This window comes from Ciconia boyciana, chromosome 4 (genome assembly GCF_034638445.1).
Source record: "Ciconia boyciana chromosome 4, ASM3463844v1, whole genome shotgun sequence".
NCBI classification, from domain to species: domain Eukaryota; kingdom Metazoa; phylum Chordata; class Aves; order Ciconiiformes; family Ciconiidae; genus Ciconia; species Ciconia boyciana.
In genome coordinates, this window is record NC_132937.1 from 16,306,715 (window position 1) to 16,331,328 (window position 24,614).

Consider the following 24,614-nt stretch of genomic DNA (forward strand, 5'->3'; position numbering starts at 1 on the left):
TCCCAGCGAGCACAGCTGCTCTCAGCTTGCAGCTGTTAATAGACAGGTGTCTCCAAAAATCAGGCTGGGAGTTCAGAGCAGAGCAGCTGATGTAATCTGAAGTGAGGCTGAAGCAGTGGAGGCCTCTCCAGGCATTGGTGTCATTCTCAGTTGGGTGATTATTTCATAATATACAATAGCCGAGGGGTCTAGCTGGCAGCCTCCCTCCTGGCTGTCGCACAGCTCCTTGCCACCTGCTGTGACCGCTGTGGAAACACTCAACAGCTGCCAGGGCAGAGGGTGAAGCCCAAAATCAAACATTTTCTCAGCTGAGCACGCAGGCTGGTGTGCTTCTGTCTCGGCAGGACCTCTGTGAGGCGTTCCTGCACCCGCATCCCATCCCGGCGCTGGAAAAGCTGGACCGCCCCAAAATACGAACAGCAAGGAAGGACATCTCTGCTTGCCCTGCAAGGCACTCTGCCCATGCAAACATGTAACTGAAGAGGTGAGAATTCTTACTGACAGTCCACTGGCTGCATAAGTCTCGTTTATTTGACTTTGCTTGTTTCCATCAAAAGTTGAACTGTTGCACCTGACAACTGGCTGCTGATTTACGTTGCATGTGCTGCAGATGGCTTCAGCTGTGGCACACAGTGCAAATGCAGCTGCTGGGTATTTTTTTCTCCTTGTGTTTCCAATGCTAGGAAGCAACACGTGGCTATCTTTGGAGAGCTCTTGAGTCACAGTCTGGCCCTGCCGCTGTCTATATTCGGGCTTTTTGCCAACAAACGGGACACAGCACATGCTGTGAAACAGCAGCAGCTGGTGAGCGGTGCAGCTGCCGTACAGGCGCAGGAGGAGAACACCCCCCAGGTTTCACAACTGGTGCAGTATTATGTGATGAAGTGGTGCGAAGGGAGAGCCACAGTCCCGGGAAATCCTCCCAAGCCTTGAGTCATGGTTACACGTGCACGATAAAAAGCCTTCATCTAATGTTAGCTGAGTAAGTCTCGAGGCTCTCATTGAAAAGCAGGGCTGGGAGCATATTCAAGCTCTCATCTAATCCATCTTTCTATCCCAAAGCATGATCAACACTCTCTCATGTTATAAACACTTAAGCAAAGTGTTTCTGATCTGCTCTTAAAAGTGATTAAGATTCCTTAATTGTCAGGCCATGACCTAGTGCCCTACAATGGCTTTCTTGTTAGATCATTCTCTGATGTCTACACAGCTATGTTCTGATGCCTTTGTAGACTATGATTTCTTTCTCCTTCCACAACAGGAAATATCAGATTATGCTTTTGCTCTTTCCAGATTCAAAGACTACTCCCTTGCCTTCTTTCGGTGTTTTTTTTGGTAAGCAGCAGCTGTACCTGTAGTCATCCCTGCACTACTATGCCTGCTCTAGATTTCATATCAGTTACCTCAGAGGTAATTTCCCCTTAGCCAGTTTAGCCCATGTGTACAAAAGATGGCTTGTCCGCTCACTTTTGCCAGCTTGATTCCTAGCCCAGAAGGAAATGAAGATGAATAGCCATGAAAGTATGGCAACTAACCCTTTCCTAATGTCTTGATTTAAAAATCTGAAACTAAACACAACTGCTAAGTGCCGGGTCCTGCACTTGGGCCACAGCAACCCCATGCAACGCTCCAGGCTTGGGGAAGAGTGGCTGGAAAGCTGCCTGGCAGAGAAGAACCTGGGGGTGTTGGTTGACAGCCGCCTGAATATGAGCCAGCAGTGTGCCCAGGTGGCCAAGAAAGCCAATGGCATTCTGGCTTGTATCAAAAATAGTGTGGCCAGCAGGACTAGGGCAGTGATCGTGCTCCTGTACTGGGCACTGGTGAGGCCGCACCTCAAACGCTGTGTTCAGTGTTGGGCCCCTCACTCCAAGAGAGACATGGAGGGGCTGGAGCGTGTCCAGAGAAGGGCAACGGAGCTGGGGAAGGGTCTGGAGCACAAGGCTGATGGGGAGCGGCTGAGGGACCTGGGGTTGTTCAGCCTGGAGAAAAGGAGGCTGAGGGGAGACCTTATTGCTCTCTACAACTACCTGAAAGGAGGTTGTAGAGAGGTGGGGGTCAGTCTCTTCTCCCAGGTAACAAGCAATAGAACAAGAGGAAATGGCCTCAAGGTGTGCCACAGGAGGTTTAGGTTGGATATGAGGAAAATAGTCTTCACTGAAAGGGTTATCAAGCACTGGAACAGGCTGCCCAGGGAAGCAGTGGAGTCACCATCCCTGGAGGTATTTAAAAGACAAGTAGATGTGGTGCTTAGGGACATGGTGTAGTGGTGGACTTGGCAGTGCTAGGTTAATGGTTGGATTTGATGACCTTAAGAGTCTTTTCCAACCTAAATGATTCTATGATCTAACTCCCTCCGGCATATAGAAGATGAGGCCAAAGATTCCCACGAGCAGTGGCTCTCTGAACATCCTTCGGTTCTTCCCCATCACAGTGAAAGAAACGAGGTGAAAAGGTCACAAGGTGAGGAGACTGTGGCACTTTACCAACATCAGTGTCATTCTGAGCTTGCAGCTTCTTAGAAATCAGAGCTACACCTTAAGCATAATCAGATACAGTTCTGGTGATCCTATTGCTTCAAGGGAGGACATGAAGCAACACAAGTAATCTCTCTTCCTGCAGATCAGTGAAATCAATTTCTGCAGTGAAGTAACAGCTCCTGGGGACGGGCACACCATGCTAAATCATTACCATAACCTTTTGCAACTCTAATTGCAAACAGATGTAGCTACAAATTGTCACTGAGAGCACCACTGCTATTTATCTGGATGCTGCCCAGCACGAACAGGCCCGAGTCCATGCTCCATGTCCTTCGGTGCTGCTACTATTTCTAGATTTTTATTTTTCCCCATCCACAGGAGATTTTCGGATTTTTGGCTTTAGAACAAAATGACTGTTAAAAGCTGGGGTGTTTAAGGTCAGTGTGGTGGTGGCATGGAAATAAGAGGAGGGCTCTGGGTACCCTTTTGGAAGATGACATTTGAGGTAGAATTGGAAAGGGCAATCTAGCTTCAAAGTGATCACATTCCACAGTGGTTCTGCAAAAATATCCATGTATTTTCAGACCTCGAATGGTCTTACTATAAAGCCCTTTTTTGTTTTTAAAGCTATCAGTTCACTATCCATAAAGTTATTTATCTACTTTCATTTGCTTAGCTCTATTTATAATGTAAGGAGAAACATCAAGTAGTCAACAGTAGACTGCTATCTCTCAAAGCCTTGAACATGGGCAAACCTTACAGGTTAGTACCATGGGCTCCCATTTTCTCAGATGACAATGAAGCGACAGAACCTTAGGAGGCTGATGCTGCTACATCTCATCTCAGCTCTTACCTGTGTGAGCAGTACAATTTGCTGATCTGTGAAGCCAGTACTATGAACTGTGTGAAAGAAGTCAGAGCTCAACCTGTTTCCATGAAAGCAGCCATCACACACGCAAGAAGATCCCCTTTGTGGGCTGCCTCAGATGCTGCAGGGCTTTAGAAGGCAATGGGAACTACTACTCTGAGCCTTCAGTCACAATTTCCGTATCGTTCACTTTGATTAACAAATCAAATCCCTGCTGAAGACATTAAGGAGAAATTTAACTGTTCACTTCTGTTTAAAGAAAATGCGCAAACTAAGAAGCACACCAGGCACAAGTCTAGAACTCGTCTTCACAAACTTGGTAAACATCAGACATGCTATGAGTGGTAAAAAAAATTTTGTGTCCCCAACCCTGAAATGACGAAAGAAAACAAAACAAGGGAGCAAAAGCCAATGCTCTAGTAGATGTAAAGAGAGTCTGTCATCACTGTACTTGCACCACCAAAGAGAGGACTCCAGGAAAAAGCACAATCCAGAGCCCAGACAGGGAAAAAGAAGAAAACCAGACTCCCTGATCAGTTCAGTTCTAAGTGGTAACAGTCAACCAAATCCTGACAGGGACATCTCCTGGTGAAGGTGCCATCTGGAGGCCAGTTACAGGTGTGTGTCGCATATGGAAAAAGAACTGATAAAGAAAATAGTAAGTTTGGAGGTTATTTTATGAAAAATAGGTGATGTTTACAAATGCAAGGCTACATGAACGCCTAAAAATGAGCATGCTTGCTGGAAGGTCACAAGTGTGCCATCCAACAGCAAGAAAAGTAAGGCAGAAAGCTGCAGAAGTACAGTAAGAATTCCAAAATGTTTTACTAGTGCAAATAAATAGACAATAGAAGGGAAATCTTCTTCCACGGAGGCCACTTCAGGTGAACTGGAGTTTGCTGGGCTCTGGCATCTCAAGAGTCAACATATCCATCTCCTTTGAGAACTCTGCCTCCAAGACATCCTAGAGTGAGAGAAAACCAAGAGGAATCAAGTGACCATGAAGCAGTTTTCTTACATTCTTGTTAGACAAACATATCTACAATGATCAAACCTTGGGATATTATTGGCACTTATTAACCCAAGTATTGAACCGGAAGGTGTCACTGCTTCAAACGGAGATTTATTTCTCTGTAGTTGTCTATGTAGTTGTCTATGCAGTTGTCAAATGAAGGGCTAAACAAGCTCAGTTGCCTTTATACTGTGCCCCAGTGTGATATTAGACACCTTCAAGCTCAACAGGTACACTCCAGAGGTGAGTATTCTGACCTGATAAAAGCCTCAGGCTGGTAAGGTGAGCTTGTATTTCTGCATCAACAACAAGTGGCTTACCAACCTGAGCAGTCCCATCTGAAAATGTACAAAATATTCTCAGATAACTGTGATTTTTGATCACAGCTTTAAGGCTTATCACTGAATACCTTGTGCTTTATCTGTGAGCAAGCAGACTGTGGCCCAAAGAAATAAAGACGGGTTTTATGCTCAAATGTGGCCCAGCTCACTCAGGAAAGCTATGTATGAACTTCCCAAACAGCTTTACATGAATGTTGCCCAACAACCATACCTGCAGATTACACAGGCATGGATTAAGTGGGCATTATGCTATAGGGGAAGACCCCCATTGCAGTCTACAAGGCAGCTGTTAAATAAAATATGGGCCCCAGAGCCCTCAGAGTTCAGGAGCAGCAAGGAAGTTTGTGAGACCAGTAAGCTGCAACACAGCCAAGTGAATAAACATTCTGACAGGTGAAGCAGACAAAATCCAGAGGGATATAGATACCTAATCCCCACTGATACCATTATGCCCAACTGCCTTTGTAGCTTAGGTATAATTCCTCTACCAGCTCCTCCTACCAATATGCACAGCTTCTGCCTTACCAGAGCACAAGTTCCCTGCAGAGATCATTAAGACTACATTCTGAAGTAGATAAATCCACAACCAATTAATAGATATAGCTTGTTTTGGAACAACAGCACTCATTTAAATCTCTGTGAAAGATAAAAAAAACACCTCTTACCAGTTCTCGTTTTACTTCTTCAATCTTCACTTGTGCAAGGAAAGGATTCTAATGAGAGAAAATGGCATAAAAATCAATATTTCAGCTGGAAACACAGAGTCCCTGCAATCACTGCAAGAGTCTAATGATGTGCTACAGGGGAATTCAGGGATAATGAAAATCAGTTTTGTGTACACTCTTCACATGCAAAAGGTACTGACATTAAAAAGCCTAGTATCAGTTTGGTTTGGGCAATCACATATTTTTCAAAAGTTTGGTATGGCCTAAAGTCTAAAAAACCCCAAGTTTAGCAATTTTCCAAACCTAGCAATCAAGGAACTGGATTTTAAACATATCTGTGCGTGAATTTTCCAAAGCACAATAAGCTTGCAAGGATAAACACCTTCCTCCCTCCTTCTGCCTACACCAGAAGTGAGGCACCGGGGCTCTCCCCGTCTCCACTGACAGCAAGATGGGAGGGAGGTGGAAATTGGACAACCTAATTGTCCTGGTTTCAGCTGGGATAGAGTTAATTTTCTTCCTAGTAGCTGGTATAGTGCTGTCCAATTTGAACATCCTGTTTCACTTGAGGAAAAGAGGCAGCTGCCTCTTGGAGCAAGATGAATTTAAAAGAGAAGCAGTCCCACCCTCTCCCTTCATCCTTTTCTTCTAGGAGGGAGACAGCAGTAGTTGTATGAGGGAGATGTGTTGAGAGGCAGGAATTCAATGGAGGGGCTAAGAGGTGAAGAGAGAAGCATGGCCCAGCAGACAGGTCCCTAGTTCAGTTCATAATACAAGAGACATGATTAATCGCAGAGTTTCTATGTGATTTTGGACAAGTCTCTCTGTTTCTCTGGACCTCTATGCCCCATCTATAAGAACCGAAATAAATCCTTTTCACCTCTTACACAGAAAGGTCTGAGGTTAGCTCCATTAAAGGCTGTGGGGTGCTCAGATGAGGAGGTAACAGGGGCCATATCAGGCAACTCAAATACAAGACTGTAAGCTAGACAGTCACAATTGTATTTAATCAAACCAAAACTCATTCAACTATTCGCTCCAGTTTTTGCTCCTCCTACCCTGAATGACAAAGATAAAAGTCCTTAATACTTATCTGTAAAAGCAATGTCAATCTTCCAAAGGAGATTGGAAATACTTGGGTTTAGTGGTCCCAAATATCACAGGTGGTGATGTACAGACATCACACAAAGCCAAGGCCTTCTGCTGCATGGTCTAAAGCCCTGTTTACCCATGACTTCTTTAAGCCACTATAAAGTTGTTCACAAAATTACCCTTAACTGAAACAGTCTTTTGTAATGAGCATTCTAATTTGAAAAGAGTAAAATCCTTTTTATAATAGGTGCTTCCCACAGCAGTCTGATAGTAACTCCTAGCACAGGGACCAATAGTGACAAGAGCCAAAATATAAAATGAAGAAAAGATAAGCAGACAGGGGCTTTCAAAACTGCAATTTAGTCACCTAAATGAGAAACCTGCGTTTTCAGAGAGCTGAGTACCCAGCACCCTCAAGAGAAATCAAAGAAAATGATGGAGCAGCCAGTATTCACACAAGCTAGAGTACTTGTTTAGGGGACAACGCCTACATTTGACTATTTCTTCATAATTATTAATCTTGCTCAGAGCTCCAACCTCTGCACAATGTACTGTGTCCACCATATTGACAGCCTGATGACATGTATAGCTAATATATTGGTAAATCTCAAAAAGTGTTATACTAAGGAGTTATATTTTTTCCACATTTCTTTGTCTAATTTCTAGCTAATTCACCTTGATACTGAGCTCACTCAGCAAATCTGTGCATTTTGTTAGAATTAAGTTTGCCTGGTAAGCATACTTAATTTCTTGGCTTTGATTAATAAATAGATAGCCTTCTGTTTAAGTAAAGTCTTCTGTTTACACCATTAATAGATCTGTAGGACATCTACCTGTCCACTGAAACCATCACAACAATATCCTTTATGTTCTGATGTCCATTAAAATTAATCTGATGGCAAATACAATAGAACAGTGGAAAAAATAATTACAGGAGTTAAATCTAGGTAGGACTCCAGTTTCTTCTTCAAAGGCACAATTTCTTCCTGCAGTCCAGCCAGTTTCTGTAAAGAGAGCAAGGCAGATTATATTCTATAGTCTTACTTGTAGAAGTGATGTAAATCAATGAAATAGATCCACAATTATCTACAGCATTTCAGAATTCACAGATGTTGGTGAGAGCTTTCATAATGCTTCTTAAAACCCATTGAAAACTAAAGATCTGCTATTCATTTAGTTATAAGTCAGTAAAACCCAGTTCAAATTTTACACAGAGGTACCAATTAATTTTCCTTCGTTCTGAAGACATCTTCAGATATCTTTTCTTACAGTATAACCACCTGATCTCACCTCCCTGAAAGGAGAGGGGATTTCAAATGAGAATCTACCAGACAGAGGACTTTCACTGTCAACCTCACTGTAGGCCAGAGAGAGAACTGAGCCCCAAGGGAAGGGGATGCATTCTCATGCCTACGGCTTCTGTGTGAAAACAGTTTTGCACATGCAGCAGCAAAAAGACTCCCCTTACACTAGCACTGCTTTGCTTATTCTATTAACAAGGGAAAATAATGTCTCTTTGGGGCTGAAAATTGAGCACCTTCCACAGTCCTCAACTCTTTTCAAATAATCAACTTAAAGTAAAAAAAAATTGCACTCCAAAGATAAAGCTATTTGTGCTGCCCAATTCACTGAGCTCTTGGCAAAGCAGATATAGAAGTGTCAGGGAGTCAAACCTGCCCTTATGCTCAGGTTCCAGAAGATGACAAGTCTAGAAAATTGCCTATGACTTTTTGTATGTAAAATTCCAACACAAATGATTTCTGGTTAATACGCTTCTGAAACACTGTGCAATGTAAACACTGCCACCCAGTGCTGGTTCACGAGAACGACAACATAAAAATCAGGAAACCTATTTTCATTGTTCAACTTAACTAACATGCAGGAAAAGCTAGCAAAAGAAATGGGGAGAAAAACTAAGTTCTCATTACAGTAATAGCAAATAACATTAAAGTGTGGTGAGTGCAGACAGAACACCACAAATATATGTTACATGTGTACAAATGCTTCAGCACAAAGCTGGAGAATCTATAGCTATTAACTCCAGAAATGAGCTTTTTCCTTTAACAAATTATCCCGCTGGGCTTATAATATAGCTGAAAAAGGTTATATTTAAAGACAAAAGGAAAAAAAGCACACAGTGGTTCAGAATTTAGGTTGCACTTGACCTCCCGCCTTTGCTCAGAAGTGTTTCAAAGCAGGTTTATTTCACACAAACTAGAAAGAATGACCCAGGTGATTCTATTTAGTAATTGCAATACACAGGCAGCCATGTAACAGGATATAGTTCACAGAATATCCACTCTCTTTACAACATGGATCACAGAGAGAGGGGGCAGATCAAGGGCTGCCAATTTTCTTTCAGTGGCAGGGAATTTATTCCATGGAAATTCTCTAGTAGGCTATATTCCCAGTTACAGAGAGAGGCAGAAAGAGAAGAGAGGGAAAAACAAAAGGCAACAAAGATTCCAATTGTCCCCCTCAATCAGTCCAGAAGGAAAGCTTCTTCCCAAGTCCAGAACAAGTCCACATCTAACCCTGAAGAAAAGGTACCACTTCAGCACCCATAGGTGCTTCTCAGTTTCTAGGAGAGACAAACCCATTGAACATACCCCAGTTCAGAGATATCCATCTACGGGATTTTTATTTGTGCTTCTTTTTATCATTAATATTTGTTCAGGCAACTAAATAGCAAACTACATTTCCTGAAACCACCCAACAAACAAGCCTGGTCTGTAGCACTGTAGAAACATCCATCTTGTACCAAAAGACCTACCTCAGACAGGCTCACAAGTGACTTGTGTGTCAGCAATTGGTCTAACCCTGTGGCAGCAAGCTGCTCCTACAAACAGGAGAGAGTTCATTCATAACTGACCACAAAATATAACAGGGAGGAGAAAGATTTTACTATTTCCTCGGGTTTTGATCTAAAGAGGCAAACAAGAATGCAGTTTGTCAACAGAAACATGTGCTATTTGAACCACAGCTATAGCTGGTATATGAAATCAGTTGCTACTAAAATTTGTATCAAGAATAACAAGTCTTTCCAGAAAACTACTGGGAGAAGAGCACATGGCAAGGCTGGGAAGAGGCTTCTCAGTAAAATGTCACCAACTCTAATACAACATTTTCCATCTCATATTCGTCAAGGTACCAGACAGCATCCAAGTGTTAAATAAAGTATTCATGTGTCCTTCATCATGTAGGAAAGGTGAAGGAGAAGACAGTACAACTTCTGCCTTCTGTGTTTAATAATTCATTAAGTTAAAAAATGGCTATATTCAGAATTTTGATACACAATTTACCTCAGTGACAGCTGCTCTACTGGTAGCTGTCTGTACTCTTATATGACAGTACCTCACAATAAGCACAAGGTAGTCTGAGCTAATACAGTTCTCAGTGAAAGAAGAGAAAGTGTCCTTGCATTTGTCATAGGACGTCCTGGGGAGAGACCATGAATACAGCAGGAACAACTGAAGTGTAGTAACATGTTGTCCTGTTAGCCCAAGAGTCCTCAGTCCTGGAGTTTAGGAAGCTCCTGGGATGTCTCTATTACTACAATTTTGGGCCCAACCAACCATGACTGTGCCATCCCATCACAACGCCTTGTTAGAAAATTCCTTCCATCTACCTCAGCAGCCTTGATCCTGATTTTTAAATCATCAGATTTATCTTTCAGGAACTTCAGGTTCTGCGATCGTCCATCAGCTTTGGCCTTTTTGATTTCAAGAAGTGCCTCTGTTTTTTTAATATCCCTGAAAAAAATTACAAAAAGTAACAAACTTTTATATTCAAAGAGATACCAGTATACAAATACTGCTTCATTATCTATGCTCAAGCTAAACCCTGTAATACAACCAACATGAGAAGGGAGAGAATGGAGAAAAACTTGCATTTCCCTGTGAGATTTCCCAGTGGAAAGATCCACAGCTGTTACATCCAGAGTCCCAAAGGCCAGGGAATAAAGAGAGGCCAAGGGGAAATCCATCTGCATAAAAGCAAAGAGTAATAGTCTTCTGCATAATTCCCTAATTCAGTTAGAGACCTGTTACGCAAGCTAAACTTAAGATCACAGAGAGGGGGCATGGCAAACCTGCAGAAAGCACAAAGGTCTGGTATCTTTGCTACAAGCAGTGCCACAATTACTACTTTAAAAGACAAAAAAACAGAAAATAATTAGTCTGGAAGGGGGCTGTGGAGATCATCTGGGCCAATCCCCACTTGAGGCAGAGGCTGATCCTGCTATGCTTGGCAAAGCACTTCAGATTACATCCTCTAGGGAATGGACTTGATACATTTTTTTTTTTTTTTAAGTCTCCCACACATTGGTTAAAGGAAATTCTTACCTGGGAATGGTTTCTGTTTTGCCTGGCTCCTTCACTCTGACTACAGAGCCCATGCAAAATGTGGCAAGAAAATCAGGTTTGCCTTCAACCTCAGACAAAGGCAACTGGTGGAACATGCCAGCCCATATCTGAAAACTGCTTGTAGACAATTTTTGGTTTAAAATAATGGGTCTGATGGTACCCCAAATCTCTTTTGATTACTGAATGTGTCCATAGCACATGGCTTTTGATAGATACTTCCAAATATTGTGAATTAGGGATGTGTCAATATCCCGGGAATTCAGTTATCCTTGTTAGTTTTCACAACCAATGTTCCACATAGCAGGGATCAGCAGTATTGCTTACATCTTTCCCTTTTCTCATCCATTACTCACTCCTCTAACCGCTTTTCCAGCATCAGCACTGCAGTTAGTTTTTTCCTAGTGTTGGTCAATTCCCATTCCATTTCTCTGGTTTTTGATTCTGTTTCAAACAGCTCCGAGATCATATCATTGATGGCACAGAAGCAGCTGGTGAAAGAGAGAGATTCAGTAGGAATGCTCAGGAATCAGCTCTTCTGAAACTCAGAATTATTATTTTCTCCACAATTCCCACAAATGACTTTTTTTTTGTTCTCATATTAGGATACATCAGATAACTGCCAGCTATTTTAGAGGACAAAAGTAAAATAAGTCACTAAGGGTATTTGCTTCCCTTAACTAACAAAGATTTCACCTGGAAAGGGAAATGGCCCAGCAATCTCAGCAGGAGGAAGTGAACAAGACCTGGCACTCTAGTAAATATAACCACTGGGTTTGACATGATCACATGCTCCATTCCTGGCTTGCCAAATTGCCTTTGAGAGAAACTATATTCAGTCCCTGAAAATGCACATCCCCAAGATGCCCAGCAGAATTTCAGTCTCTTCCTCTTCCCAAATGGTTCAAAGCTGCTTGCCCCTCCAGCTCAGGAGAAGAGCTGCAAGAGCTAAGCCTCCTGAACATCACACAAAAATTGGATTCCAAGGCAGATTTTGCCCCTTCCTTACTGCCAATACTCAGCACAAACCTGCTGTGTTATGGGTCAAGGCCAGGCTAGGGGGAGGGGCCCAGGAAGACTAACAGCCATTTCTCTGCAGCTAAGGAAACCTCCTTACATTAACCAGGTAAGGGAGGGAAGACAGAGGAGCTGAGGCTGAAAGACCAGTTACAGTTCCCCAGTCCTTGCCTAAGCAGTATGAAAGCTGCTCTAGCTTGTGCTACCTGGCACAACAGCCTGAGCGGCAGCATCCTGCAGCCACTGACCACAAAAGCAGGGGCAAAAGAGGGATTTAACTGTGGCCAAGGCACCTCTCACGCTTCAGAGACTTCCTTTGCTGGGATAATCAAGAGTCAGAGCTTTGTGCTAAGTTTCTGTGTCCTCCAAAGCTGCCCATGGGGTGCAAAAGAAGCTGGACAAGTAAGATTCCTGGTGTGAAAGTCAAGTTTGAAACTGTTGAATTGAAAAACCAGAGGGAAACAGCACAGACCATGACATTCAGAGGGAAACAGCACATTCCCACTGATGCACAGTGGAAAGAATTACCTGGCAAGAGAAGTGTCCTTTGTTTCAAGTGTCATTGCGCTGTTTACCAGGACATTGAAGTAGCCAATGCCTTCACTGGACAGACTGGATAGGGAAAGATCCAGGCTTTCTGCAAGAAGGCCCTGTAGATAGTTAGCTGGAAAACAAATACAACTCAAAATAGTAATTTTTTTATATTACTGTTCTTTTAAGGCCTAGATAGGACTCTCTCTTTTAACATGTGTGTTAAAAATGTATTATGGTCCCCTGAACCAGTCACTTGCTCCAAAAAACCCACATTATCACTCTAGACAGCTTGAGCATAACTTAATCACCTCACTGTTGTTTCAGAGTCCTCAAGTGCTTTCCTTAACAGTGGATTAGCACCAGCTCAAACTCTTAAATCAGCTGTAGGGTTGCTTCTCTGTCTATCCAGCCAATATTTCAATGCTGTGCTACTCAGCCCAGCAGGCTAGGAGGTTTTAGCAATTAATCTGCTTGTCCATATTTACAGCCTGCTCAAGACAGCTTAAAAAATTGCTCTCGACCAACCTTATGTCACCATAAGTTTTGCTGAAAGGAAAGCATGGGATGCATTGCAGTAAAAGCTGTACCAGAACAAAAGCTGAGTTCGTTTCAATTATATATATATATTTATTCATATATATATTTGTTCATAAGATTTTAACAAAGACAATCTTCAGGGTCACTAAGAAAAACTAACTTCAATGAAACTGAGAAGTGGAGCTTCAAACTCACCTTCTTCTTCATATTGTGTTGCCCTCTGCTTCGTGTCCTCTATCAGCAAAGAAACATCCCTGTCTCTGGCTTCATTGCATTCTGCAAGCTCATACAGGATATCAACTGTCGTTGCATTCACTTCGTACTGTGGAATAGGCTGATCCCCGTATATTTTCTTTAGCCATAAAGTAACCTGACAGAGAAGGGAAACAAAAAGAGTAAACGGTCAAGTGAAACAACAGAAAATAGCTGATAGATGTGAGAAACAAAGTGCTACAAGCTCTGCGTTCCTGAAGAATAACTCCTACTATATCAGTCAAGGCATGGGTGGAAAAAGGGGAGATTACTTCCTTTGTTTCTTCTTCAAACACCCTCCGTAGTTTAGAAAACCATTTCCCTTTTCATCTCCCTAATTTCCCTGGACACCTGCTTATCTCCAGGTGATAAAATTTTATCTTTTTATTCACACGACCTGTTTGCTACAGACACGCTAATGATCCAAGAGATGTTAAATGGATAGTTGGGCAGCTGGTAAAAACTGCATTAAAGCAGCGTGGGATAAAACTGCCCAAACCATTATCACTGGAAACAGTCTCTATGGGCTAACAGGGGAGAAAGAGTTACTACAATGTGCAGGCAGAAGCCCTGCAGAGCACAATTTATACCACTGAAAAGAAGGTCAGAAATGGGAGAGAGCGCAACACAGTGCTTGCAGGTGGCACTGAAAGACTGGATTATGACTGGTAATAATTGAAGACATGGAAGGTCACCACTGAGGTAACACATTCTTGTCTAAGGCTATCTAAGCAGCCTGATGATGGAACAGGATCCAGCCTTATAACTTAAAAAGACGTTTCTTGCTAGCATGTCCTTCTTTATGCTTCTACCATACCAGCATCTCAGCTACATACACTGCACACAGCAAACATCACCCTGAACTATGCTGGGGAGAAAACCATCAAGCCCTTAGAAGGAAACAGCACTAGCTGTACGTAGATGAAAACTCTAGTACTGCAAAAATGCCGAGCTCACAATCAAAGGATGAATTGCATCTTTCTGCCACTTTCTGTAGGAACAATGATTTGAAATGCAAAAACTTCAGGCACCCGAGATCTTCATAACCTAGCATTTTAAACCAGCTGTGAGCTTATACTTAAAGGTCAGCGAGCTCGGGCTGTTACCTAGTAGGCAGCAGAGGATGAAGTCGGTGAACACAGACTTCACTGCTGCAAAACCCACCCAGCGACCACGTCTTGCCTGTCCACCGACGTTAAAGGGGCAAGGAAACGGCACGGGCTCGTTTCTACTCTTAAACCGCGCACGTCCCAGCACCAGCCAAGCAGAAGGATAACTGCCAGGGCCCAGCAAAACCTTCAGCGCAACCGCTCCAGTGCCTCGCCTGTAAGGACTGAAAGAGACGCTCTCAGGAGAACAGGACGAGGGCTCCGATAACGCGCCGGTACCTTCCCCGGCGCCCGCAGCCCGCCCCAGGAGCATAGCACCCGCCCCACCCACTGCCCCCCATCGGGCCCTGGCCCGGGCCAGCAGGGAGAAGCCCCCGGGCGGATGAGGGACAGCCAGAGGACGGGGCCACCTCCACCTGCGGAAACCCCGCTCCGTGAGAGCCGCGGCCCGGCCCCACCGTTACCCGCTGGAGCTTCTCCTCCATGGCGGCCTCCTCCGCCGCCTCGGCCTCCCGCCTCCGCCCCGGCTTCCCCCGCGCGCAGCTGCGGCGCCTGATGGGACTTGTAGTTCGGCGGGGTGCGTGGGGCTGGGCGAGCTCACCCAGCCCAGCAGGACCCAGCCCAGCAGGACCCAGCCCAGCAGGACCCAGCCCAGCAGGACCCAGCCCAGCAGGACCCAGCCCAGCAGGACCCAGCCCAGCAGGACCCAGCCCAGCAGGACCCAGCCGTTTCCCAGTTTTAAATTCTTGAAACACAGAAAAAATAATTAAAAATCAGTTCAATTCGCTAGCTGCAATGAATGCTTTTACTAAAGTGGATTTAAATGTTCTAAATGTTTTGAAAGAATTATACCCAATACTTTTAAGAATAAGTATATATACCCAATACTTTTAAGAAAATAGTCCTGAATAATTGTTTTTGATTTTGACGCGATTTTGTTTTTTTGATGGAACCGTATGTTTCATGTATATCACAAGGCAAATTACAAATAAAGGCATATAAAACCCTTCATCAAAAAGGCATAAATCGTATTTTAAGTTAAAGGGCAAAAATTGAAATTTGAATAGCTTGTATATCACAGCTTACATAAATTCATATAAAAGCTGTGCTCCTTATTAGAAAATATGCCATAAAAACACATCTTCCGAGTCAAGCCCTTTAAACAATTATCAAGGAACCACCTTTCTTTAGCAATACAGAAAAAGTGCAAATGCACAAGGTTATTTAAATCAATGTGGGTTTTCTCAGGCGGTTTTACAGAATTTGAAGTGATCACTGAAACGATCAGCATGAGAAACATTGCTGAAGCATCACAGTTGATACAACACATGCCAAAATGGTTGAGGATTTTTCACTTAACCTTTTTAATTCCCAGAAAGGCCTGCTGGGACCTGTGCTTTACTAACCTCTCTGGATTACCACAGGAACGCCATCACACTCTGCCTGCCCGAGTTTCGCCACTTTCTCCCCGGCAGACTAAATCCTACGTTTCACATACGGTACTGGTTGCAAAGTGCGCTGTCCCGACAGGATTAGGCCTTGGTAGATGGATCACGACAAGGGAGAGAGCCCCGCACGCCATAAGCACGACCGCCTCTTGCAGTGAGGTTCTCCTCAGCTTGCAACACTGCTATCCTGTCACCGTCACCTCTGATGGCGCCTGTGAGGCCAGCTGTCAAGTTTCACTTATTATGAGCAGACTGGCTAAAAAATTTAAGCTCCTCTGTAGTAATAGTAAGAAAACCAACACGGCACTGCGCATCACGTCCCTTTTACCCCCGTTTCCAGAGCATGGGCGAGATGCCAGCGCTCCTCTACCACACTTTTCTTCTGCCACCAGCAGCTGCTACCAGACAGAACAGCCAGGAGCACGAGCACCCGCAGCTCCCAGAAAAGGGGAGACACCCCCCAACTACCCCCTGCCCCACACCACCGCCCTCTGCCTCACAGCCCCTCACACTCCTGCCCCGCGCCCCTACCCTATGCCACTACCCCACAGCACTCACAACCCAGCCTCCTACGCCTCACACCGACCCATGCCCACCTCATGCCCCCAGCCCCCGCCCCTTCCGCCCGCCGATGGCCATTTCAAGGGCACCTGCCGCAACGGGGCATTTTTCTAAAAGCCCCCTTTCAGTTTTTTTTATTATTTTGTATATATCTATATACTCCCTCATCGCTCAGACGTGCAGGGAGGCGGGAGGCGCCACGACGCCTGAGGGGGACGGTGGCGGCGAGGGAAACACTTCCGGTCTGCGCCCCGCCCCGTGGGCGTGGCCTCGCCGCCAAAAGGGGAGGAGCGGGCCGCCGCCATTTTGTGGAGAGAGCGCGGGGCCGGCCGCTGCCTCCCATCTGCTTCAGTCTTGTCCGGAGGAGCCGCCGTCCGCCGCCGCCGCCATGCTCTCCGCCCGCGTGGCTGCCGCCCTCGCCCGCTCCCTGCCGCGGCAGGCCGGCCTGGTGAGCGCGTCCTCTCCTCCCTGGAGCGAGCGAGTTAGTGGGGGGGAGGGGGGGGGAAGGACGGACGCCGCCGCCATCTTGGGGGCCGCGGTGACATTGAGGGGCCGCGGCCTTCAGCTCTCGGGAGTCTGGGGTGAGGTGTGCGTAGGGGAGCTCACCTCAGTGCTGCGTGACAGCTGGGCCCGACCCCCTCCTGAGGAGCGGGGGTGCTCTCACCTGAGGGTTGGTGGTCTAGGAGACGCCGTGCCCTTACCCGGAGGTGCGGATTGGCACTGCTGTGGTTCAGGTTAATGTCTGAAAGCTGCTGGATCCCAGTCAGGGTTAGGGATTTGAGCTGCGAGGCTTTGCCAGGTGGCATTTATTTCCCCGTGTTTGTGGGGAGAGGGAGGGTGCGAAGATCTGTCAGAACACATTCCCGGCCGGTGTCCCTTGTGAAGGTGAACGGAGCAGAGGCCTGCCCAGGCTTTCAGAGAAATAGCATTGATGCTGCATGGGACTGCATTGGGAGCTTTGCTTGGGATGTAGGATTATAACCTTTTAATTGATTCATTACAACAGACTTTTTTGTTGTTGTTTCTGCTATCACGTATGTTCTAGCCATACTTCAGAAATTCTGCAATTAGATGTTTATTGGAAAGGCCAATCTTTAGAAAACACAATTTTATTTCTCCCTTGTGCAGAACCATGAGGGGTGCACTGATTTCTTTATGCCCCAGCCTTTTGATGTTCAGCGCAAAGGTGGCAAACAAGAGGAGGGGTTGCTTTGGGAGCTGCTGCAGTGCTGTGATGGTGACATCATTGCAATGCAGAAAAATCCAGCAAGTAATTTAGAGCAATCTCCTTTACCATCTGTCCTTTCTTAAAAATGCTGGACTTGTTTTTATAACTGCAACTTGTGAACGGAGTGCTGTGGAGCTCAACTCAAAACTGGGACATGTTAAACGTATAAGCTTATGATGAAAAATTTCAGTGTGTTATCTCTTAAGATTTTTTGAATGATTGAGGAAATTCTCCTATTACTGAAACAGTTACTTATTTTAGATTTCCAGAAACACCCTGGGTGCAGCATTTGTTGCTACAAGAAACATCCATGCCTCCAAAACATGCTTTCAGAAAACTGGTGAGTCTGAGAAAGGTCTTCATATAAGAGTGTGGTTTAAGAACTTGCTCTGTCAGATAAAAAGGAATTTGAATATGGAGTGTTAGGGGTGTGTGTGTCAGCTGACAAAACACTTGAGGACATTTGTGTACTGGCAGTATTTAACAGTGAACGATCTGTCACACAGCCACATTCAGGAGACTTCACTTTAATAACTATTGAAATTATGTCCAAACCAAAGGAGTGGTCACATGTCTATTGGCTTACACAGCTTACCTGCTTCACGAGGATTCGATTCGGTCTTCAACTCCTGCAGAATTACTTGAAAAAATGTCTCAAATTCTAGTTTCCTGTCTTGTTTGTAACAGTATGAAGGAACGGATGACTTTCACAGGCCTGCCTGGGTTTGACCTTGTGTCCTTGGGTATAACCTTTTTGCTGCCAGCATCTTTGTGTTTAGAGAAGGCAGCAGCATTGCATAGCTGTATTTTTGGTAGTGGTTCATGTACAATTTTTGAAGTGGTTTAGGGTGATTAAAGGTATTATTAGGAAATAACAGTTTTACAGTGTTATTTACTGTTTCCTAGCCGAGGAAATAAAAAGTTGTTGGAGGTATGCTGCCAAACAAATTTGAGGAAGATGGAGAATACATTTTTATAGCTTACATTGAACAACTACCTCCTTGGGTGTATTGAGTTCCTTTAAATGTATTGGGACCTTGGATTACAAATCAGTTGACAGGGTATTTTGATGCCTCCTGTCTAAGTAAATGCTCTGCAAGTGGAGCTAGCATGTCTGTTCTTTCTGAGCTAAGTGTCTAATCCATTTAATCTAACTGCTTTCTAGGAGGAGAGATTGCTAACAGTGTAGGACACACTGAAGGAAATTGATAACTAAAGTCATCAATGTTTTGATTGAAGCTGACTCATGATGAGTTGAGGCTGCTTTTATTGGTTGTGAATACAGAAGCTGTTATTTATCTTATGCATTATATGTAGGGAAGAGTGTTGCTTGCTAGATCTTGTGGCATACCTGAGAAAGGGTACCTTGGCTTGTGAATTCAAGACAAGCTTACTGAATTCATACTGTGCCTTAATGTGCTAAAATCTGGTTTGAAACTTCTCTTTCCAGGCACTGCTGAGGTATCCTCTATTCTTGAGGAACGTATTTTGGGAGCTGACACCTCTGCTGAACTTGAGGAGACTGGCCGTGTGCTCTCGATTGGTGATGGTATTGCCCGTGTGTACGGCCTAAGAAATGTCCAGGCAGAAGAAATGGTTGAATTCTCTTCTGGACTGAAAGTAAGCTTTCACTAAAGCAGTTTGTTTAGCCTAGAAATAGAAAGACTTTTTTAAGAAGAATCTAAGACTATGCTTGGAGTTACCCATACCCATGGAGTTACCTTTTACAGACTTTATTGCAACTTTAATGTGTAGTAACTAGTTGAAATAATACTACAAAAAGCCAATAGTCTTTGAATTTGTAATAATTTGCTTTCAGTATTAGTATATGGTTCTTGGCCAACATTTGAGCTTTATCTGTCTTCATCTAAGAAGTATTAAGAATGAATCTGGCATTGGATTTTGTTTTCTTTGGTTTCAGGCTGGCTTTTCTGTTTACTGTTGAATAATAGTCTCTGTGCTCCAATACAGTGTGCAGTTTGATGACTTCTTATAGTCCTAAGAGTAGACTAGAGTTAAAAAGGTGACTGTTCCAAGAGTACTGCAACATCTCTTCCAGTATTTTTAATGACCTAACTCGCCTTCGGCAGAGAAGCAGCCACCAGTGCTTTTCTCTTGTCCAATTCCTAGGCAGGAGACAAATGTTGTATATGAATCCTGCTTATCCTTTCTGTTCGTTTTAGAGAGATAAATGACTTAATGCTAGACCGCTGCAAGTATAATTAATTATGTAGTAAGCTGAAGGCTAAGACAGGTTCTCTCACCTGTATGGGGGAACATACATGCATTGTACATTAAAGCAGAACATTGACTATTGTTACAAATAACATTGAGATAAGATGATGTTGGATGTTCTACACTGTAGAATAATCATATTGGTATTAAACTGTCAAAATTTTGTAAATGTTGGCATGGGTTTTCTCATGGTAATGCGATCTTTGTCCTAGGGTATGTCCTTGAATTTGGAGCCCGACAATGTTGGTGTTGTCGTGTTTGGTAATGACCGACTGATCAAGGAAGGGGATGTTGTGAAGAGGACTGGTGCCATTGTGGATGTTCCAGTTGGGGAGGAGCTGCTGGGCCGCGTTGTAGATGCCCTGGGCAATCCCATTGATGGGAAGGTAACTAGTTGTTTACTACCTCTGCTTGTATCTATGTGATACAGACTGCAACAGTTTCTTTCCTCTCTTTTAAGGGTCCTATCAAATCTAAGATGCGTAGAAGAGTTGGCTTAAAGGCCCCTGGGATCATTCCCAGAATCTCTGTGCGTGAACCTATGCAGACTGGTATTAAGGCTGTGGACAGCTTGGTGCCAATTGGTCGTGGCCAACGTGAGCTGATCATTGGTGACAGGCAGACTGGGTAAGTTAAATGGCCAACCTAAAAATGTTTCATTAAACAGACACACGAGTGCAGTGTGCTCCACTGTACAAAGCTGAACACAGAACTGTGTAGAAGTTGGGAGAACTGTAGGCAGCTTAACTTACCAGTCTCTGTGTTACACAGGAAAACTTCAATTGCAATTGACACAATAATCAACCAGAAACGATTTAATGATGGGACAGATGAGAAAAAGAAGCTGTACTGTATCTATGTTGCAATTGGCCAGAAGAGATCTACTGTTGCTCAGCTGGTGAAGAGGCTCACTGATGCAGGTACAGATTTTTGAAGATGGTTGAGTCTGGCAACTATAGTGACATCCTGTTCTCATTATAATGCTGAATACTATTATGAACTCTCCTAGCTGCGAGTGTGGACAGAATTATTTTCTTAGTAGATGTGAGAACTACTTGCTTTTCTGGACAAGAAAACTTTCTAGGTATACGGGGGAAAAAAACCTCTTTTGCTGCATTGCATTAGAAGACTAGTATGAGGCCCCAAAACTGCTGAATTGCTTCTGGAAAAAGTCACCTTCCATGTTTGTTTTAGCAGAGTTCAGAGAGCTTCCTCTTGGCAGTTAGGCAGGTCTGATGACAAGCTATGGTCTACAGGTATTTATGGACTTGGCATTTGTTTCATATGTATGCAAGTCAGTGTGAATGGCAGTTGCAAGTTTAGTGGAGAGACTTTACTGCCAAAATATAGACTTCACAGCTCAAACATAAGGGATTAAATGATAGCAGCTTTTCAGAAACAGTGATCTCATTGACCAAGGCTGCATATGTAATGGAGCTTGCAAGAGATCAGGCATCTTACCTTTTGCCTGCTGGTCAAGCAGAGTCATACCTAGCAGGAAAATAAACCCATTTTATAAAGACAATAATTTGTTTGGTACTATGAAACAAAGGGTAGTATTTCCTTGCAGAAGCCAGGAAATCACAGACTTTAAGGCTGAGTTACTTCTAGAACCAAGGAGTATCTTAGTGAAAGTTTAAACTTCATTTTACATGGGAAAGAAGTTTGCAAGTGTCAGACATTAGCTGCCATGAACTTGCTATTGAAACTTCTTGAGCTAACAGACATGTTAATCTAGTACGGTGTTCTTTCCTGTAACAATGTAGTGATGCTGCCTGGGCTTGCTTCAGCAACTAGTACTTTACATGTGTATCGTATTTGCTGATTACAGCATGATGAGATAATACACTGTGGTGTGTGTCTCCAATTCTTTCCAGATGCCATGAAGTACACTATTGTGGTGTCTGCCACAGCATCTGATGCAGCACCCCTTCAGTATCTGGCTCCCTATTCAGGCTGCTCCATGGGGGAATACTTCAGAGACAATGGAAAACACGCATTAATCATCTATGATGACTTATCCAAACAGGTCAGTAAACATTGTTTATAGGCCTCATAGTCTAGCATTGGTGTTTGTAGCTGTAAGATCACCTCAGGTTTAGAAATTCAAAATTTTAAACGAGCTGCTGAAGTCTGAGAGCTTTCTTTATACCACACAGGCTGTTGCCTATCGTCAGATGTCTCTGCTGCTGCGTCGTCCACCTGGTCGTGAAGCCTACCCAGGGGATGTGTTCTACCTGCACTCTCGGCTGCTGGAGAGAGCAGCCAAAATGAATGATTCCTTTGGAGGTGGCTCTCTGACTGCCTTGCCTGTCATTGAAACTCAGGCTGGGGATGTGTCTGCCTACATTCCAACCAATGTCATCTCCATCACTGATGGACAGGTAGGACATCTTCTTCACATGCCAGTACTTCTGTGTAACTACTGAGGGTCTCTGAGGAGGCTTCCAGGCTTCTGACCAAGCTAATAAAACCATTTTCTCCTACAGATCTTCTTGGAAACTGAGTTGTTCTACAAAGGTATCCGTCCAGCCATCAATGTTGGTCTGTCTGTGTCCCGTGTAGGTTCTGCTGCTCAGACCAGGGCTATGAAGCAGGTAAGCGTGAAACTGCTGCTCCTCCTCTCACTAGAGATGAGTAGTGTGTAGGCTTTCCAACCCATTTCACTCTTTAGAGTTGTGAATAGGGAGGGAGCAAAGCTTTGGATTCCTTAGCATTATGAAATTACAGAAGAACAAACTTTGGGGATCTCTGATATTTCTCTTGCCTGTTAAGGCAGGGGGAAAGGAAAATAGTATCTGCATAAATACGTAGGACTATGAAGTTTCAGTATGCTGAACTGGGTACTGATCTAACTAGAAATAGAGAATGCTCTCTTAACCCCACACTTTTAATCCAGATGTGGAATTAGGTTTAATATCAGCTGTGCCCATTTTAGGGAGGAATAGCATGCTTGTGTTAAAAGGCCAAGCAGATGGTGGGATTTTTAGAAATGCATATAATCTTCATCAGAATCTTGAGATTCACTTGACTGGTATGCAAGGCAAAGCTGACTTGTGACCACTGTCAGCTGAAGATAACCTGCAAACTACTAGACTCATTTAAAAACTGGTCAAACTCAGTCTGACCTGTATCTTGTGTTGTAGGTGGCAGGTACCATGAAGCTGGAATTGGCTCAGTATCGTGAAGTAGCTGCCTTTGCTCAGTTTGGGTCTGATCTGGATGCTGCCACACAACAGCTGCTGAACCGTGGTGTACGTCTGACAGAGCTTCTCAAACAAGGACAGTATGGTGAGTGTCTTGGATGTAACAAGTCTGCGTTTCCCATTAGTCTCTTGTGCTAACAAGGCTGGTCTTTGTGGCAGCGTTAAGACATTCTGTGGACATGGTAAATGTAGATTTATTTGAACCATGTTGTATATGTGCAGTTGATCTTCAAAGAAGGACTCTGTAGTACTGATGTGTCCTGCTGTAAGAGTTACCAATGGCATGAGTGCTTTCTTTTATGCAGTTCCCATGGCTATTGAGGAACAGGTTGCAGTCATCTATGCTGGTGTAAGAGGTCACTTGGACAAGCTGGAGCCCAGCAAAATCACGAAGTTTGAGAGTGCTTTCCTAGCTCATGTACTGAGCCAGCACCAGGCCCTCCTCTCCACAATCAGGTATGATGATTTATCTTACTTCATCCCAAGGGTATTGACTTGATGGCTGGAGTGCTGATAATGGTCACTGAACTGTTAACTTAGTGTATCCTAGAACATCAGGCCTTTAGCTGCCTGTACCAGAACTGGAGGTTTAATCAGCCTTCCTGCTGCCCTGGCACATGCAGAGCTCAGCTTCTTGTCTCCAGTCTTTACTTAGGAAATCCAGCTGATGCTTAAAATGAACCTACTTGAATACCCCTTCTAATCTGATACCAAAATTACTTAATCTAGTCAGTTCCCATATTTTTGATAGCTTTAAGCTATTATGGTACTGTGGATTAAGTGCTGCTCACTGCCTTCCCTGCTGCTGAGTGTGGACTGTGGGGAATTGAGTATTTCTGTAGCCCTCTCCTGTAAAATGGTACTAGCTTGTTTTGTTGTGAGTCAAATCACATGTCTTCCATTGCTGAGGCATAGCTCTATAGAATATAGAGCCTTTTCCAGCTACGTACAGCTATTTTGAAAGTATTTGTTGGCAAACCTTAGTTCTTAAACAGGACTAACTTTTTGAGGAGAAGGGATGTTATGTTAGTTTCAGTGGTATAGCTTCATGCATCAAACAAATGTGTTAATTCGTCTGCTAATTTTGTTAGAAATTGGAAGGTTCATTGTACAGTTTTTCTTTGCCTTAGTCGGGGAGTGACCATATGTCTGTTTCTGTGTCAGAAGTTTAACTAAACTCTTTCAACAGGACCGAAGGAAAGATCTCTGACCAGACAGAAGCTAAGTTGAAGGAAATAGTCACAAGTTTCCTGGCTACTTTTGAGGCATAAACTCTTAACTGTTCAAACAGACCAGGCTGTTGTCGTGATCCTGTGCTCCAGGTCCATCAAAGACTTAAAAGTATGTGTGACTTGAATGTACAGATCTCAATGAGAATAAAAGTTTCCATGTAAAAAGGCTTGTATATTCTGTTCTAAATTATTGCTACCTGAGCAACACGTGCCTTTAAAACCACAGAGTTAAATTCCCCTGGACACACGCTTGCTAAAGGAACTCTGAAGAATCAGGGGACATCTCAACTGTTGAGTGGGTCAAACTCCCCTCACAAGAACAAGCAGGGGTAGCAGTTGGATTCTGTGGCTAAGACTGCAGTTCCCATCATGACAGAGCTGAGGGTTGCTCTTGCAGTTTTTATCCTTTTCACCTGACAAGTGGGAAAGGCATACAACT

General features: G+C 43.9%; 2 protein-coding genes across 2 annotated transcripts; one reads left to right on the forward strand and one right to left on the reverse strand.

Moving 5' to 3' along the window:
- Nucleotides 1-4,004: 4,004 nt before the first annotated feature.
- HAUS1 (HAUS augmin like complex subunit 1) lies at nucleotides 4,005-14,797 on the reverse strand. Its single transcript, XM_072860432.1, has 9 exons — nucleotides 14,730-14,797; nucleotides 13,100-13,274; nucleotides 12,362-12,497; nucleotides 11,173-11,307; nucleotides 10,084-10,207; nucleotides 9,229-9,294; nucleotides 7,388-7,459; nucleotides 5,364-5,411; nucleotides 4,005-4,309 (listed from the first exon to the last, which is right to left on the reverse strand). Exons 1-9 carry the CDS (start codon nucleotides 14,748-14,750, stop codon nucleotides 4,226-4,228), a joined length of 861 nt encoding a protein of 286 aa, XP_072716533.1. The 5' UTR covers nucleotides 14,751-14,797; the 3' UTR covers nucleotides 4,005-4,225.
- Nucleotides 14,798-16,563: 1,766 nt separating this feature from the next.
- Nucleotides 16,564-24,343, forward strand: ATP5F1A (ATP synthase F1 subunit alpha). The gene is made up of 12 exons (XM_072859990.1): nucleotides 16,564-16,722; nucleotides 17,764-17,842; nucleotides 18,953-19,122; nucleotides 19,950-20,123; nucleotides 20,198-20,364; nucleotides 20,509-20,657; nucleotides 21,615-21,766; nucleotides 21,897-22,121; nucleotides 22,227-22,334; nucleotides 22,884-23,028; nucleotides 23,249-23,399; nucleotides 24,133-24,343. Exons 1-12 carry the CDS (start codon nucleotides 16,663-16,665, stop codon nucleotides 24,212-24,214), a joined length of 1,662 nt encoding a protein of 553 aa, XP_072716091.1. The 5' UTR covers nucleotides 16,564-16,662; the 3' UTR covers nucleotides 24,215-24,343.
- Nucleotides 24,344-24,614: the final 271 nt, after the last annotated feature.

What these genes read in the sequence shown, in the direction of transcription:
- HAUS1 (XM_072860432.1), bottom strand. Translation starts at nt 14,750, where the DNA reads ATGGAGGAGAAGCTCCAGCGG. An exon ending in AACACAATATGAAGAAGAAG is followed by an intron (nt 12,498 to 13,099) that starts GTGAGTTTGAAG and finishes TTTGTTTTCCAG; the next exon opens with CTAACTATCTACAGGGCCTT. An exon ending in CACTTGTGAGCCTGTCTGAG is followed by an intron (nt 7,460 to 9,228) that starts GTAGGTCTTTTG and finishes CTCTCTTTACAG; the next exon opens with AAACTGGCTGGACTGCAGGA.
- ATP5F1A (XM_072859990.1), top strand. Translation starts at nt 16,663, where the DNA reads ATGCTCTCCGCCCGCGTGGCTGCCGCCCTCGCCCGCTCCCTGCCGCGG. An exon ending in ATTGGTGACAGGCAGACTGG is followed by an intron (nt 20,365 to 20,508) that starts GTAAGTTAAATG and finishes TGTGTTACACAG; the next exon opens with GAAAACTTCAATTGCAATTG. An exon ending in ATGATGACTTATCCAAACAG is followed by an intron (nt 21,767 to 21,896) that starts GTCAGTAAACAT and finishes TATACCACACAG; the next exon opens with GCTGTTGCCTATCGTCAGAT.